The 15,750-nt window shown below is 52.2% G+C and overlaps 1 protein-coding gene across 5 annotated transcripts; it reads right to left on the bottom strand.

Moving 5' to 3' along the window:
- Positions 1-57: 57 nt before the first annotated feature.
- On the bottom strand, positions 58-15,750 carry ABCD4 (ATP binding cassette subfamily D member 4). 5 transcript variants are annotated; one of them, XM_009280703.1, is made up of 18 exons: positions 15,682-15,750; positions 15,429-15,551; positions 15,066-15,205; positions 11,788-11,904; positions 11,371-11,496; positions 10,471-10,521; positions 7,676-7,770; positions 6,566-6,687; positions 5,606-5,697; positions 5,339-5,428; positions 4,862-5,070; positions 4,472-4,563; positions 4,224-4,260; positions 2,988-3,037; positions 2,651-2,703; positions 2,221-2,297; positions 927-1,042; positions 58-763 (listed from the first exon to the last, which is right to left on the bottom strand). In XM_009280703.1, the coding sequence occupies exons 3-18, from the start codon at positions 15,173-15,175 to the stop codon at positions 668-670; spliced, it is 1,533 nt and encodes a 510-aa protein (XP_009278978.1). In that variant the 5' UTR covers positions 15,176-15,205; positions 15,429-15,551; positions 15,682-15,750; the 3' UTR covers positions 58-667. The 5 variants fall into 5 exon arrangements, with proteins under 5 accessions (XP_009278978.1, XP_009278977.1, XP_009278976.1 ...); XM_009280702.1 differs by having other exon boundaries at positions 4,862-5,067; positions 15,429-15,556; positions 15,682-15,744; XM_009280701.1 differs by having other exon boundaries at positions 15,429-15,556; positions 15,682-15,744.

Genomic DNA, 15,750 nt, shown 5'->3' on the forward strand with positions numbered 1-15,750 from the left:
CCAGAAGGAAAAGGTGCAGCAGTCTGGTTAACAAATACTGACTCTTCTCCATAAGCATCATCGGAAAACAGGCCCCAGATTTTAATACAAAAATGCTCCTTTGACCTGTAACCCTGTGTCATAAGGAGAGCAGAGACACGCCCCTTCTCTCTGCCAGCATTCCCCTCCCCTTACAGTGCATCCCTTGGCTCCTGCTGGGGAGCACAACCCTCAACAGAGCCACAGGTACAGAATTCTGTTCTGCAGAGCTGTGTATAAAAAAGACAGAGGTCCCAGCGAGGCACAGAGGGCAGAACAGGAGGCTGCATCCTAGCCTTGCACCACTGCATCCTGGACAAGTGAAGGTTCCTCTGGCCATTGCTTCTACAAGCCCATGAGGCAGCATCTTCTCTTTTGGCAGCCTAGCAGCTCAGCCCTTTCCCCCATGAGAGGCAGGGAGGCAGGAGAAGGGGGCTGGGAGAAGAATGGCATAGATGTGTCTGCTCCTGGCAGAACCCCACATCATGAGTTCAGACTTGGCTCTGTGTCCATCAGCAAAATCCAGAACTGGTCTTGCACCAGATGAATCCCTTGTTGACAGCTGCTGGCTTGGCAGCTCCATGGCTGCTGTTCAGAGCTCTCCCATGCATGTGCAGGTTCTGCAGCTGGCCAGACAAGGGCATGTTTTTCAGCATCCTTCCCCAGCTGGGAGCCGCTTCATCTTCTCGCATCGAGTGAGCTCCCATCTTCCCTCCCCATGAAGTTTCAAAATCCAGCTGTGGAACTGCAATTCAATAACATGACTGAAGGATGTCTCTACGAGGGCATGTCCTCCCACAGTGAGGCTCTCCAGCCTCAGTCACTCCCTTCTGCTCACCAGGGACCCTCTCTACCTCCCCTGTCTTGCCACCACCAGGGAGGCGTGGAGTGCTGTCTCCCCATCTCACCTTTTCCAGGCTGGCCCTGTGTCCCACGCTGATCAGTGTCATGCCCAGCTGAAGGCACACACGGTACAGTTCATGCTCCACCTCTTCTGTCAGGGCACTGGTGGCTTCATCTAGCACTGAGAGAAAAGTGTAAGCCAAATCCTCTCCCGACCAGTCATGTCCCCCTAGGCAAAAGAGCAGCAACTGCCAAGAACATTTCACATATTAATGAGAGTTCACCAAGAGCATCTGCAGAAGGCAAGTGAGGAGAAGCCTAAGGACTCTGATTTTCCTCTGGCACAGCTGGTGTCAGTCAACTGGGAAAGCTGCCCTTCCCCACAAGCCCTCAAATCCACCCAAACAGTGCCGTTCACCTCATTCCTCTCCCTCAACAGCTGCCAGCCACTGCCTTGTCCCCACCGTTGTGAAAGCCAAGACGCGACCTTCTGAAGGCAGGCCATGTGCCAGAGCACCAGGCTGAGCAGCAGCCTGTGCACCCCTCCGGCCCAGACCCCACCTGGAGCATCCAGGATGGCTGGATCCCGTCAGTTAAGGGTAAATACTACAGATCTGAAGCAGACAGATTAAATTTGTTTTACACCATCTCCACAGCTTTTAGTTTGCCATCCTCAGGTTCCTTCTGCCCAGACAGCACCGAGCCGTGCCACAGGCTTCAGGGGAAGAGAGGTACTTACATGTGGCTACTTGCTACTGACACCGGCTCTGTTCACCCACACCCACCCTGGTCCTTGTGACAAGTCCTCCAACAGCATCCCTCAGCCCCCAGCAGTCGCTAGCAATCTAGGTGTGCAAAGAAATTAGCCCCATCTGCTAATGGGAGCTGCTTCTGTGATCTCTCAGGACCATTTCTCCCACTGCTCCTTGTCTTCTTTTGCTGCGTTACAGCTAAATTTCCCACATTGCTTCCACAACCCTACAGAGGTTCATGAGCTTCAGATATGGCAGCTGACGCCACGCTCCCTAGCATGCATGCTTCTTTACGTACAACTGGTGAGCATGCTGAGAGGGAGCTTCTTCAGGTGCCATTGGACCTGGACCAAGAACATTAATCACTAGTTTCCTAAGAAGAGAATGTCTTATATACAGCCTCTTGATTTAGCACCCTCCACACAGATAATGAAATGTTTTCACCCCTGAATCCTCTGTGTGCTACACTGCTAAAATAACGGCCAAGACGAAGCACGTTCCTAGCAAAGAAAGGATTTCATGAGCTATCTCTTTACACCAGCTTCTCTTTACACCAAAGGCCCTGCCTTTTTTTCCCCCCTCTTTTCTTCTGCAGTCACTCACTCACCTGCATATTTTGGCTGGAGGTAGAAGAGCCGTGCAAACGAGAGCCTCTGCATCTCCCCTGGGGACAGGATGTCATACCTGCAGCAGGGTTGAGATTCAAAATCTCCCTCAACAAGAAGAGCTCATTTGCTGAAGAGCTTATGGTTGCTGATATCGGAGACCCCAGCAAGCAACTGTTCCTGTGTGTCCCCCGCGCCCCCCTCCATGCTGGGATGGGCTCTGCACTCCTGTGCACAGTCAGCTGCCTGCAGAGCAGCAAGGCTGGTGATTGTTGGCATTGATGCTTGGGGCAGAAAGGCTTTGCCGCTGTATACTGCCCACCTCCCACAGGACACAGATGTTCATAACTCCAGCAGCAATGCGCATCGGCTTAGAAGTGTTCCCCACCCAGAGGGATCGCCCAAATTCATGCAGACAGCGAGCTCCCTTACCAGTTCCAGTCTACCCGCTTGTCCAGTCCTCCAGCCCTCACCAGCAAATCAGTCTGCAGAGAGCACAGCAGACTTGTGAACACAGCCCCCAACCCTGTCAGCCCACGGCCCTGAGCATAACCACCCTCTTCCTGCTACTCTCTCTTTTCCTCCTTGAGCTGAAGTTGCTCCATATCCCTCCTCCTCTGCCTGTCCCATGGACAGTCCTGTCCCAGCTGCAGACAATGTCCCCGGACGTGTCCAGCACACGGTCACACTGTGCTGCTACAAAACCTCATCCCTTCTTCTCTTGCTGGCAGCACCAGGAAGGAAGGCAGCAGCACTACCGGGGACTCACCAGCCCAGCCAGCTCCAGGAATCGCACAATTCTCTCATCATCTGCAGACCCTAGGAGAGAAAGCAGTAAAGCATAAGCAGAGGCAATGTGTGCTGAGGCCACAGCTGCAAGGAGTCGGTGGGGCAGGAGGGAAGGATTGGAGGATCTCCTGAGGTCCAGTGTAGCCAACTTGACCACTTTAACTATATCAGGTCCTGAGCTTTGGCACAGAGAGCTCCCAAAGACTGACCTTCCTTAAAAATGTTAACCATGCCTGTGAGCAGCATGCCAGGAGGTAGCTGGGCCCCACAGGTACACCTGAGACTTGGCTCAGTCCATGGTCACAGATGGGCACAGCCAGAACACAAGGATCCAGGCTTCAATTGCCAAGGCCCTGCCCACCAGCTGCTCTCTTATGGCTGACTGCCCCCTGTACGCTGCAGGTGGTGGAGTCACGGGAGCAGGGCTCCATTAACAGCCAGCAAAAGGATCCTATGTAGGACGGGAAAAACCTCAGGGTGAACCAGCTGTGGAGCAGAACATACACTTGAGCTGGTACAGTCAGCAGCTATGGAAGCTGAGCAGAAGGGCTGTGCATCTGCCATGGACACCTCTGAAGCTGCTGAAGAGCCACAATAGTAGCTGATGGCTGCAGTTACTCTCTGCAAGACTGTGACTCGCAAGTGTTTGAAAGCAGCACATAACACTGCTTCACTCAGACAGAAACTTAAACCTGGACATGTGCAAGCTGCAGCAGACCACGTGTGGTCTGGCTGGGGAAGAGGGCAGGGGAGAGAAAGGATCCATGTAGTCTGACCTTGACAGCATGCAAGGCCCTGGGACATCATTTGAAAAACAGGAACAGTGAAAGATGGAGGTGGATGGAAAATGAGATGAAGGCAAACATGGCTTGCCCAAAGGCAGGGTGTACCAGACAGATCAGATGTATCCCAAGAGCAAGGTGCCTCAACATATATCAGATGTCTAGCGCAACATGCAGAGCATGGCCAGCTTGTCCACATTGCATCAAGAGAGTATGTTCCTATCAAGAGAATGTGTTCCCTCCCAAAAGGGAGGGAACACAGAACTGACCTTAACCTACACTAAAGTAAACCATCTAGGGAAAAGTAGAGAGCAACAAAAGCAAAATGGATGAGCGCTCCTGATGGGGCATGGTAGGGGAGAAGCTGCACTGGATACAGGACAGGGAGCTGACACCACAGGGTTGTCTAATTGCTCTAATGAATTTCCACATACCTGAAACTGGATAGATCTCCTTCAGGGGATAGATCACCTGTTTAACAGAGCAAAAGAAGCCATGTCAGAGCGAGCTGCACACAGTCCATCAGAGATGCAATGCCAGTGGCATGAACTCAGGCACGAGGGAAGGAGCAGCCACAGACATCCTCCCTCTTGCAGACCTTTCTGCAGCACACAGGTTTGCAGGGCACAACCACAGCTGGGAGCAGAGCTGGGGCCAGAGTAGAGGCAGCCCCTGGGCTCACCTGCTCGCGCAGGCTTCCGTCGGTGAAGAAGGGACGCTGTGGCAGGAACACCACTCCCCGGGGGCCAAAGCAGGTCAGCATCTTGATGCTCCCTGCACAGAGACACACTCATGCCAAGCCTGCAGTGCCAGCCAGCAACTCCCCACCGCCCCCTGTGCAGTCCTGCCCCATGAAGTAGCCAACAAATCCCCGAAAAGATGTATTTGCAACACAGGGCAAAGCAATGAGAGCCAGAGCAGAGTATGCGATAGAGATGGGTGGCTCCAATGCATCAATGACACATTCACCATCACAAGGTGGCACTGGCCTCACAACCCCACACTGCCACCTTCCAAACTCAGGGCAGCCCTGGTTGAGAAAGAGAAGGCTGTGGTGAGCAGCAGTCCTTACCCCGCGTGCTTTCCCAGAGTCCTCCAAGGACCCTCAGGAGAGATGTCTTCCCTGTGCCAGTGTTCCCCACAATCATCACACTGTTTCCTTGTGAGATCCTGAGGCTCAAGTCCTTGATGAGCAGCTTGCCAGAGGATGGCACCGAGAGTGTCACTCGCTCCAGAAGGAAAGCTGTGTCCCTTGGCACTGGGTCCTCCCCAGAATGGCTGCTGGGCCACCACCAAGACAAAGGAGGAGAGATCTGGGGGTAAGCGATCACGCTGAGACCGGCAAAGATCAGGCACCTTAGACCTCCTGTGCCTCTGTGACAGCAGCCCTGCCCCATGCGCCCCGGGAATGACAACTCACAGTGAGCACTGCCTACTCCAACCAACTGCATGCAACAGGCTGCGACACCAAGGGCCACCTCCATCCCATGACAGCCCCACACTCTGGCACGTAAGCTGCAAGCCAGCCAGTTGCTGAGAGTAGACTCACCCATCCAAATCCCAGCTGGCTTTGGCTTCTGAGTAGTTATCATTTTTTTTTCTGCCAAGGCTCAGCAAAGTCTCCTGCAATTCACCAATCCTAAACAAACAAGAAGTTGCATGAATGCCAGGGACAACTCCAGCAGCCTCCTCACAATATCCAAACTTGTCCATGCTTGCCACAAGCCACTGTTTCTTATTTATTTAGCACAGATCTGGGCAGAGTCTTGTCCTGCACTTCCCTTTCCTGCAGAGACCTGCCCGCAGAGAAGCTCACCTGTGCGTGTAGCCAGCTACATCAGTCACGGTGCTGAAGAGATCTATGAGCTGGCTGAAGCAGCCGATGAGGTAGATGGAAACAAAGGCATTCTGGGGAGAAATCACATGCCAGAGCAAGGGTCAGCACTGAGCTGGGGCACTGCCCTTTCCTCCATGTCTGCAAGGAGGCAGCCAAGGAGTCCAGACATTTGGCCACATCAGCAGTCCCAGCAAGATGAAGGAGGGGTGGAGAAGTCACCCAGGGCAGTGTGAGCGAAGGAGATGATGACCATATTTGGATGGAGCAGGGCTTCCCTGCTCAGTACAGCAGTTTTTGCCAGGTGAACACATCTCCTGCCACCCAGTGATGGTGTTTGCAGAGTGCTTGCTGGGCAGCCCAGGGCCCAGCATGCTCGTCCCATCTAAGTCACACAGAACCATGCCACCAGCCCTGCCCCAGCACCATACATGGCTCAGAGCAGGGTGTCTCAGCATGCAGTGCCAACTTAGCTATTTTTAGCTCTGCATTCTCTATCACAAGTCAGTTTTGAGTATCTGGGAACGAGTCAGGTCAAGAAGGTGAATGCAAGCCAGCTCAGCCCCACAGGTGGCCAGGCTCACTGTGAGCAGCAGCCCAGAGCATAACCCGGACTCGCAGCACTGCGCAGACCCAATCCCCACCCACACCACTGAAAGCCAGAGGCCTTCTGACCTCCCTTTTTTTTTTTTTAAGACACAGAGGTCTGAGCTAGGAAACACTTACGTAGATGTGTCCTTGACAGCTCTCACCCCCAGGTTAATCATACACCATCTGGCTCCAAGCTCCCGTTTCCATACCACCATGGGCAGGGACAGTCTAACCTGAAGGTCAATTGCTGCAGGTTATCCCGCCCCAATGCCACCAGCCCCACATGAAACCTCCATCCTCAGTGTCTGCTCACCCTCCACAACGGGGCCTGAGAGATCACCCTTAGCTCACCTTGCTGACAAGGGCGCTGAGCTCTGTTGGACTCAGGTCACCGTAGACCCCAGAAAAGATGGGAATGGCAATGACCACATAGCTCAGGATGCTGCCCAGGTAGTCAAAGGTGTTGATCCCAACTGGGCAGAAGCATATTGAGAGAAGACAGTGAGTTAGGGTGGGAATCTCTGTCCCAGCCAGGCTCAAGCGCAGCCCATGAGCCCAGTCAGAGGAAGACCCATGGTCTTGCCTCAGCCCTTCACAATGCACCAGAGCAGAAGAACCAATTTCGCAGGACAGCACAAGCACCAGGGTGAAAATCCATTTGCCAATCAAAGAGCACTTTGGGGTAGGCCCCTGAGCAGAGAAACATCATCCAGACACACAGCTCAGGAACCACCATGGGGCAAAAGCCACTTTGCCTGCTTGTTTCTACTCTTCAGAGGCCTGGCTGACTCACAAGAAACAGGAAGGAAGACAAAAAAGAAGCTCTGGGGTGAGAGGGTTGGCTGTGAAATCTGTCTTGGAGCACAGGACAGGCAGAAAGACTTAAGACCCCAAACTCCCACAGAGACACCTGTGTTCAGGGCTCTCCCTCCCTTATGTTGCTCAGAAGCTTGCTATGCTGGTGAGATGAGGAAGAGCTGTCTTGATAGTGGTCATTTAACGCCCAAACCTGGACCCAGTGACAATGGGAGAAGGGAGATTTTCAGGGGACAACTATACTCAAGGGACAGGCTCTATAGGAAAGAAGTTTCCACAGCTCCCAACCACTTATACAGAGTCTTCTCCTTCCCCAAAGCTCAAGCCCTTCCCTCTCTTCCTGGCCATTGAACACATGCCCCACAAAAAGCACAGATTTCTGCAGATTCCCCTTTTGGGGCTTGCATTCTCTGACTTAGCTGGGTCCTCCACAACTTTGCTCTCTACGAGGCTTTTTCACAGCAGGATTCCCATTTAGGACTGCAGGAGGCACCCCCTGTTCACCCTCAGGGCTTTCATGCACCAGCAAGAGGTGGGAGAGGAAAACCCAGCACTGCTGCTCTAGCAGTAGGGATTCCCAAGCCTGTGGACTACCGCAATGGAGCTACCACACGCCCCACTTCACCCCTGAAACTCCCCACTCACTGTATAGCCACAGCTCCTTGCCTATCAGCTCCCTCTGGGTCTGCAGCAGGCTCTGCAGCCTCCGGTCCGTGCGCATGTGCTCCACTCGCCCGGCCCTGTAAAACAAGATTGCAACATGCCACAGACATCCTGGGAGCACTGCAATGAGGTCAAAGCACAGGTTTTTAGGACTGAGGCTTGGAAAGGGTCTGGCACCTTAGCCTCCAAGCAACAAGCTCTTTGTTGAACAGAAACTGAACAGACAAGAGCACCTTCCTGAAGAACTTCACCAAGAAACTCTGGCTGAAACAAGCAGCCCTGCAAATCTCTCCCAGAGCCTGTGGATGCTGCTGTTGCGTACAGGAGGAGGTGAGGCAAGGCCAGACACCATCAGCGAGGCCCCAGCCTGGAGCAATGCACACCCAGGGTCACATACACTTTCCAAGCAGAGCCTGGTTGGAAGAGAGGGACGACACTGCTACACAGCTGGAGCCAGAAAGGAGAGGGCAGAGGCGAGTCCAGGAGGTGACAGCAAGCCAACACAGCCTGCACAGCCGGCAGCCCCAGTCTGCCTCTTCCCATTCCCCACCCCAGAGGAGTGGGACATGGACAAGTCCCGAGCAGTGCAGCCCCCAGTGTGGGTGACACCAGCCCCACAGCCCCCCGCTTCCCAGGGGTATCTCCGCAGGCATCAGGGGGTTGCCCACCACCTGAGCTAGTGGTGATGCTCCCATGGCCAGGCTGAGCCAGTAGCAAGGAGGCACATCTCAGCTCTAAACCACCACCTTCAGCAAGCGTGGCAGCTCCTTCTGCTCCTTCACAAGGGCTGGGCTGCCCTCAGGTGGCAAAATGCAGAGAAAGCTCCACGTCTCTCTCCAGACTCCCACGTGCCGCCACAGCTATTGCTCCTGCCACCCAACACAGGCTTGTGCCCAGCACACACCCATGCTCCCACCACGGTCCATGCAACGGGGGAATCACTAGGGCCCGAACAGATAGGGCCAGGAGCTGCACAAAAAAATACAAATTAAGATTTTTGAAGAGTCTCACTTCTAAAGATTCTCGGTTCTTAGAAAAATACATTTTCTTTCTCAAAATTCATCCAGTTAGAATTCAATTTGGCATTACTGCCCTACAACCCATCTCAGGTAACTACTGAGCTGCAGTCTTTGCTGCTGAGTATTCGGAAAGGGCAAAGGCTTGGACACAAGGAGCTAAAGGCGAGAAAGGCACCGGGGACCAGAGCTATTATTTCTTTTGCAGATGAGGAGAGATTGCTGTATTGGTTTCAGCTTTTCCTCCCATTCAGTTCACTTTTAAAGCAAGTTTGCCAAAGGCTTAGAAACCAAAGAAGTAAAAAGGTGACAGTGCTCAGGTTTTGTTTCTTCCTTTACCAAAACAATGGTTAGGCAGGTGCAAGAGGCCAAGACCTAACAGCTTCTACAAGCTAGAGAAGTCCTCAATCAAAACCAACCACTCGCCATGTGCTCCTCCTCTTGCAAGATTCTAGGAATGCAACCTTTTAAAAAATTCCTTTATTTTGAGTTAAGATTCATACCATGAAAATGCCTGGGCTTGTGCAATTCAATTAAATTCTAGTTTCCCACCAAGTGAAGCTTTTCTACTAATGAATTGTACTGAAGTAAGACACTCCGTTTGCTGGTATAATAATTCACCTTCCATTTTCTACTTAGTAATAGAATAAAAAACTTCAAAATTGTGAGGAGAAGTACTGCAGTTTAAATAAGGGCACGTAATTAGAGTATCCTCTCCATTAAGAAAAATTATCATCAACCAGTAAGAATCAACCAGTCCACAAAGAAATAACTCAAACTTGCCAATGCAAATCAAGATTGATTTCAGTTATTTAAATCAGAGTTTCATGCCTGTCAATATAAATCTTTATGAAATTGGTGATTTTGAATCAAACCACTTTGGGGACAGCACACTTGAAATGCTCAGTCATTACAAGTGAGCCAAATACAGATCACAGGCAGGGAAGACCAGAGACAGGACAGCTGCTGCTTGCTTAAATTCCTGGAAGAAGCGCAATTTCACAACACGCAGGGCAAAGGCAGACACATGACAAGAGAGGAGCAACGACCTCCTGCCACCGACCAGGCACCCCAACACAAGCTACAGTAAAATTGTGGCCCTTTTCCTGGGTTCTAGCCATTTCTGTGAAACACCTTAAAAGCTCCAAGCAGCAGCTCAACAGACTTCAGGGCATCACTAAGCGGGGAGGTGCTGCCGGGCTCCCAACTGTGTGCTCAGCTCTGGGTTAAACGGCACTGAACAAATTCAGAGAGTAGCAGTACAGTGTTGGGAGGGTCAGGTCACTTGATCTAGAGGAGCAAGCAGAGATAAGGAGGCCAGGCAACAGCTAGCATACCCACAGAAGACACGCAGGTTAGCAGCAGCAGGATGGGGCCAGAAGCAACCTGCAACAAGTCCCCAAGGGAACATCCTGACAAGATGCAATGAGACCTCAAGCAATCTTCCAGGTAAGAACCTGGCAAAACATCAGCAATGGTCTCTAAGCCGGCACCGAATCTGTATCAGGCCTCTGAGAATGATAGAAGGGAGGCAGAGAAAAAATAGTTGTCTCCAGCTGCTGCGGAATATTTCTGCAGATGATGTGCAGAATGCAAAGGAGAACAGTGTCTGGGCTGTATGACGCTGCAGCGGGATGGAGGGGACAGAAAGCTCCGGCTGCAGCAACAGGACTTGAACTCCTCTGGGATACATGAATACATCAAGGATGGCCCAAGCTGGGAGGATCCTTATGAGGACATAAAGAAATGAATGCTACTAACCTGTAGAAAGCAGCTGGTTCCGCATTGACACGAATCTGCATGTGCTTGAACCTGGACAACCCAAAAAATATATGACCAGAATTGTGCATAAATGCCCACTGAATTATGTAGCCAACATCCTTGCTAGAGGAAACTCATCTTGCATCTGTCAGAGCACTGATCCGAGGCATCTCTTGACAGAAATACTCAACAGACTCAAAAAGGCACTGGAGACCAAGGCTTAGCACAAGGTGACATCATTCTGGGCCAGCTCAGTGGCGCATTTGTTTGGTATCCCGCTTTCTGTGCACATCTTCTCAGCCCTTGGGCCTCCCGTTTGCTAGCCCAGCATCTCCACCATACAGAATCACCACAACCAACTACCCTGGTCTGAGCTCCCTGTGCCACACCAGCTTCTGCTGCTGTCCCTGGATGCCCTGAGCACCAGGAAAAACTGCAAAGCCCCTGCCACACACCCAGCCAATCCTGCAGGGAAAGGGGAGGAGATGAGTTACAGAGCATATGGAAAGAGTGTGCTGGTTTGGGCACTTCACAAAGGTGGTGGTGAAGCAGAAACTTGATTTCGGTCAGTAGATGCAGTTCACTGAACTTGCATCTGCACCCAATTCCTTGTGCAGTTTTCTTCAACACATCCAATGCCCTAGCAGAGGCACCAGCAACAGCAATGACCAGGCAAGCAGCCTGGAGACTGAACCAGGAGACTGAACCAGGGGCAGTGAAAAGGGTGGCAGGGGCTCAGTACACAGACTTTGGGGCAGCATTGTGCAGGTGGGTTTCTCTGTGTGGAGAAGGTCACAGACAAGAGAAGTAGCTGTGCACATAGCACTGAATGGGGACAAAAATGCAGCTTTCACAGGAGCTGCCAAGAGGCAGTGAAAATGCTGCTCTGCTGGGACTCACCTGAAATCCCCCTCCAGTTTTTCCTGCTGCACGAGTTTAGACACAATTGGGCTCATCAATACCTTGTTGACCATCGTCCCAATGATGAAATACCCAAAGATGCTCACCGGGCCTAGCCAGCCTGTGCTACAGAGGAGGAGAAAGAGAGGTCAGCCAATAATCCAAGCAAAGGGACACCCCAGTACCCTCGGGCTCAAGCAGTCAGAGCCCTCAACTGTCACTTCCCTTGGCTTTCACAGAGGTTTGGGGGCCAGCACTGTACACCCCAGCATCCCCAAGGCAGAATTCCCTTTGGAGTGCAAAGACCACTAACCCACATGTACAAGTGTCCATCTGGGGAGTTGTAACGTGGGCGCCAGGCTCCAAAAAAACAGCATAGGAAAGAGGCGTGAGAGCAGGGCCAGGATGGGTGTTTACCTGTGGAAGCACTGGTACGTGTAGTAGGCCAGCGTGAAGGGTGAGATGATGAGCTTGCTGGCCATGGAGCTGAGCTGCCTGCAGAATCTCTCCACATCCTGGCTGATGCGCTGGTCCCTGCTCAACACAAAGAGCCATTGACACTGTTAAAGCCCAGGAGCAAGTACTAACTCCCTAACAGGGCACAAGCCAGGCTGTTTCATTGCCTGAACTTAGGATGGGTGCAGGTGAACAACCCTACCTGGGAGGGACCTGCAGCTGTGACTCCCATTCCCCCACAGGAGACAATTTCCATGGCCCAGCAGGACCCACCCAAGGGCTTTCCTGGCACCCAGGAAGAACAGCTCCTGCTGTTACTTTCACCCTGTTCCTTGTATTAACCCCTTGTTCCACTTTCCACAACATTGTCCAACTCTGTGCTAAAGGTCTCTGCATCCTTGTCCTTTACTCCTCTCCTGGACCCACCCCTGTACTACCAGAAACTACTGACTCTCCCCCAAACCTTCAGTACTGGTGCTGCATCTCAGGCACCAGAGCTACCAGGACTGGCTAGGGCACAGGCCAGGCCTTTGCCAGCTGTCAAATATTTGCAAACGCTTCCATCAAAGCCACCCTTCCACAGTAGCTGGTCCCTTCGCTCTGCATGGAGTGCCGTCCAGTCCCTTTGCTGCACCCATACCACAAGAGCAGGCAGCAGCGCACCAAGCCTCCTCGCCCCATCAGCAGCAGGCACACGGGTGACAGACCCTCAGGTCCCATCCATCCCAGTGCTGAACAGGAGTTGCACTTGGGGTAACTAGAAAGGATCTCAGCATATTTGCTCCCTTGGCACCTCACCCAGAGCACATGGATGAGGGCTTCAGTCTGATGCGCTAAGCACAGGTGGAAAGGCTGTGACTGCGAATGCTGGAGTCCAGAATGAAGAGCAAGGCTGGACTGCTGCTTAGCCATCAGTGCAGATACAACAACGACAACATTCATCTCTCAAGTCTTTTGCAGTCCTGGAACAGCAATAGATTTAATTTTGGGGCAGCTCTCACCCTGACTGACCTTACAGTCATCATTTTTCCTTTTCCTCAGACTGTAATTGTTCCCATAAAGTTATAATTTAAGTTGTGCTATAGACTCATGGCAGGATATTGCTTTTTACGAGCTACTAAGCAACATGTAATGATAACACATAAACATCAACTCAAATGCCCTGCTAGGAGCCACAAGTGTTTGTATGCCACTCAGAACCCACTCTTCATTCTTTCTAGATGGATGACACTGTGCATCTAACACTCAGTTTGGTTTGCACTGCCTAATGGGAGGTCACTTTGTCGCTCTAGTTCATTCTCTAAGTACCCGGTGCAGGGAAAAAATCCTCATCGAGGAATTGCAAGATAAAGAGAATTTTTGTAGTGGCACCAAAAAAGACACTAAACAATAAGATTGGATGTTTGAGCAGAAGCAAGGTGGTAATGAAAAATACTCTGCAGCAATCCCACGCATTTGGTCTGCTAAGGTCAGGAGAACCGGCTCTATTGCTGCGGAGCAGACTGACCCAGTTATCTCATGCATTTCACTGCACAATGTGAACACATTCCCTGGTTAAAAATAAACCTGAGCAGGACAGTCATGTGGTGAGGGGCCTCTGTCCTCCCCTTCCACGGCCCCCCACCCCCCGCCAAAGGAAAAGACAGGCGTGCAGGAGCTTCTGGCTATGGCCAATGTGCTACACCACCTGGGAAGCGCTGCATGCCTTGGTGACAGGCATGCCTTTTTAACCTCTCCTTGCGACTCCATACCACTGCAAAACACTATCAGAAATGAACATTTAGTAAGGGTGGGAGTAACCCCGACAGCAGCTGGAAAGTGCATCAGCATCATGAAGCTGTGATTTCATGTTTGGCAGTAGGGCTGTTTGACCCAAGTTAAGCCCTCTCCTTGCTTGCTGCTCCCCCTGTGCACAGCTGGTTGCTCTTACTCGGGCTGTCTCCTAGCACCGGGCCAGCAGAAGCAGCCAGGGAACAGGTCTGGCTGAGAAACGATAGACAAAAAAACCATCCAAGACACCCAGCACGATTTCACTGTGCAGCTACACAGACCACCATGCTGTGCAACGAAGGGGCAAGAACAGGCAGCCAGGAGCACTGGGTAGCAGAAGCACAGAGGCTGCTTCAGTTCCTTGAGGTCACCACTTAGCAACAGTTAGGAGTCCCTGCAACACAGCCATTTCTCACAGGGACCCCAGGCTTGGTCCCCTCTGGTGCCATCAACATGGGAGATGGCACCAGTGCAGTGACTAGACCAGGGGTGCACCCTCCAGGGGAGGAGAGCTTGACATCTCAAAACAACTGTATAAAGCCACACAATTTGGAAAAACTTATCCCCTGGTTTCTAGTTTATCAGCAAGTATTTAATAATAACTTCTTTAAACTCTGGAGGGAAAAAAAAGCCTCTACCTCTCACATGGTATCTAATGCAGGATCTTTAACTCTTCGAAGTGCGTAACTATGGCAGCAGTGTCCTGTGCACAAGGACAGGCTGGAAGGCCAGGGTCAGCAGGCAGTTGTAAGGAAAGGAGATGTTCGACCTTCGCTGCACAGCCCAGGTAGATCAGCAACTCTGCAGTAAGCAGGATAGTGCCTGAAGCAAACTGGAAGGGGATCTCGGGGTGGGCTGGGATAAGCAAGGAGGGACTGAATGCTCCTCCTTCTCTCATATTTCAAGTCACCCCTGACATTTCCTTCCTAAGAACAGGAAAGGGGAAATGCAGCCCTCATACAGCGCAAAACAAAGCCCTTCCTGGACGTGGCTCCCATGGGTTACCAAAACCACTAAAAACCTAAACAAAACTGTGTTCAGCTGGAGACTCTGGTGGCTGAAGTTCAAACAGAACAACAGGGACCGTCATAATGTGCTGGCTGCGTGAAGGCAAGGAGAGGCAGTGCTCTCCGACTCCAGCCAGGCCCTTTGCAACGTCACACTGAGTGTCAAGGGTTGAGTTTGCAGACAGCATGTTTTATAGCAGCACTAGATCCCTGTTCTGCCGAGCCTCCATTTTCCTCACAACAGAAACATCCTATCCCTAAAACCATCATGACCAGCAGGCACGGGAGATCCCAGCAACAGGTACCACCTCCCACCCAGGGCTGATGAGGGTATTTGTGCCTAGATGGCAAAAGCTTCTAGGGCTCAAGCCCCTACCCAGAGACAGAGAGAAGTCAGGAAAAGGCACGGAGCAGCCCACAAGAAGCCAAGCAAGAGGCTGAGAGAAGCCGCAGGCAGCCTACGGGTTATCGATGTCCTTGCGCAGCACGTGCAGGCTGTAGTAGACCTGGCCCTGGAAGTAGCAGCTGTGGAGGTATTCGGTGAGGGATTTCCTCCAGCTCACGTACATCATGTTGCAGATAAACTGGTCGAAGCTTTTTAGCTGGAATGAGGGCGAGGAGGCAGACAGGAAGAGATGAGTGAGAAGAACAAGCATTTCCCAAAATGAAATAAAAACTAACAGTTCATACCAGTGATCTGTCCCACACGTAGCTACCTAACGGGGCAAGGGCAGACCCAGATCCTCTGTTAGCAGGATCACGCCAGGAGCCATGGGCAGCCTTCCCCTCCCCTCCCAAGAGGCAGGAGACTCTGGCCTGTCTTACCGTGGAGTTCACTACGATCAGAGTCAGGGCAATGGCAGTCAGTGTTTTGAACCCGGAGAAGTCCTTGTTCCCTAGGACCTCATAATACTGGCTGGGGATGACACCGACCTGGTAAATAACCAGCTGCTCTGGAGGAAAGAGGCAAGCACGGGAAGGAAATGAAGGACAGCGGTGGCACGGCGAAGGGGGGGGCACGGGGGAATGGGGAGCAGATGTGGGGTGCGGCCCCCCAGCCCCACCACCCCCGGCTCACCCAGCAAGGCGACGCAGAGCAGCGTCAGGAACATCAGGGCGCCCGGGGAGGGCCACCCGGGGAAGAGGA

Source organism: Aptenodytes forsteri, unplaced genomic scaffold (genome assembly GCF_000699145.1).
Source record: "Aptenodytes forsteri isolate BGI_AS27 unplaced genomic scaffold, ASM69914v1 Scaffold193, whole genome shotgun sequence".
In the NCBI taxonomy this organism is placed as follows: domain Eukaryota; kingdom Metazoa; phylum Chordata; class Aves; order Sphenisciformes; family Spheniscidae; genus Aptenodytes; species Aptenodytes forsteri.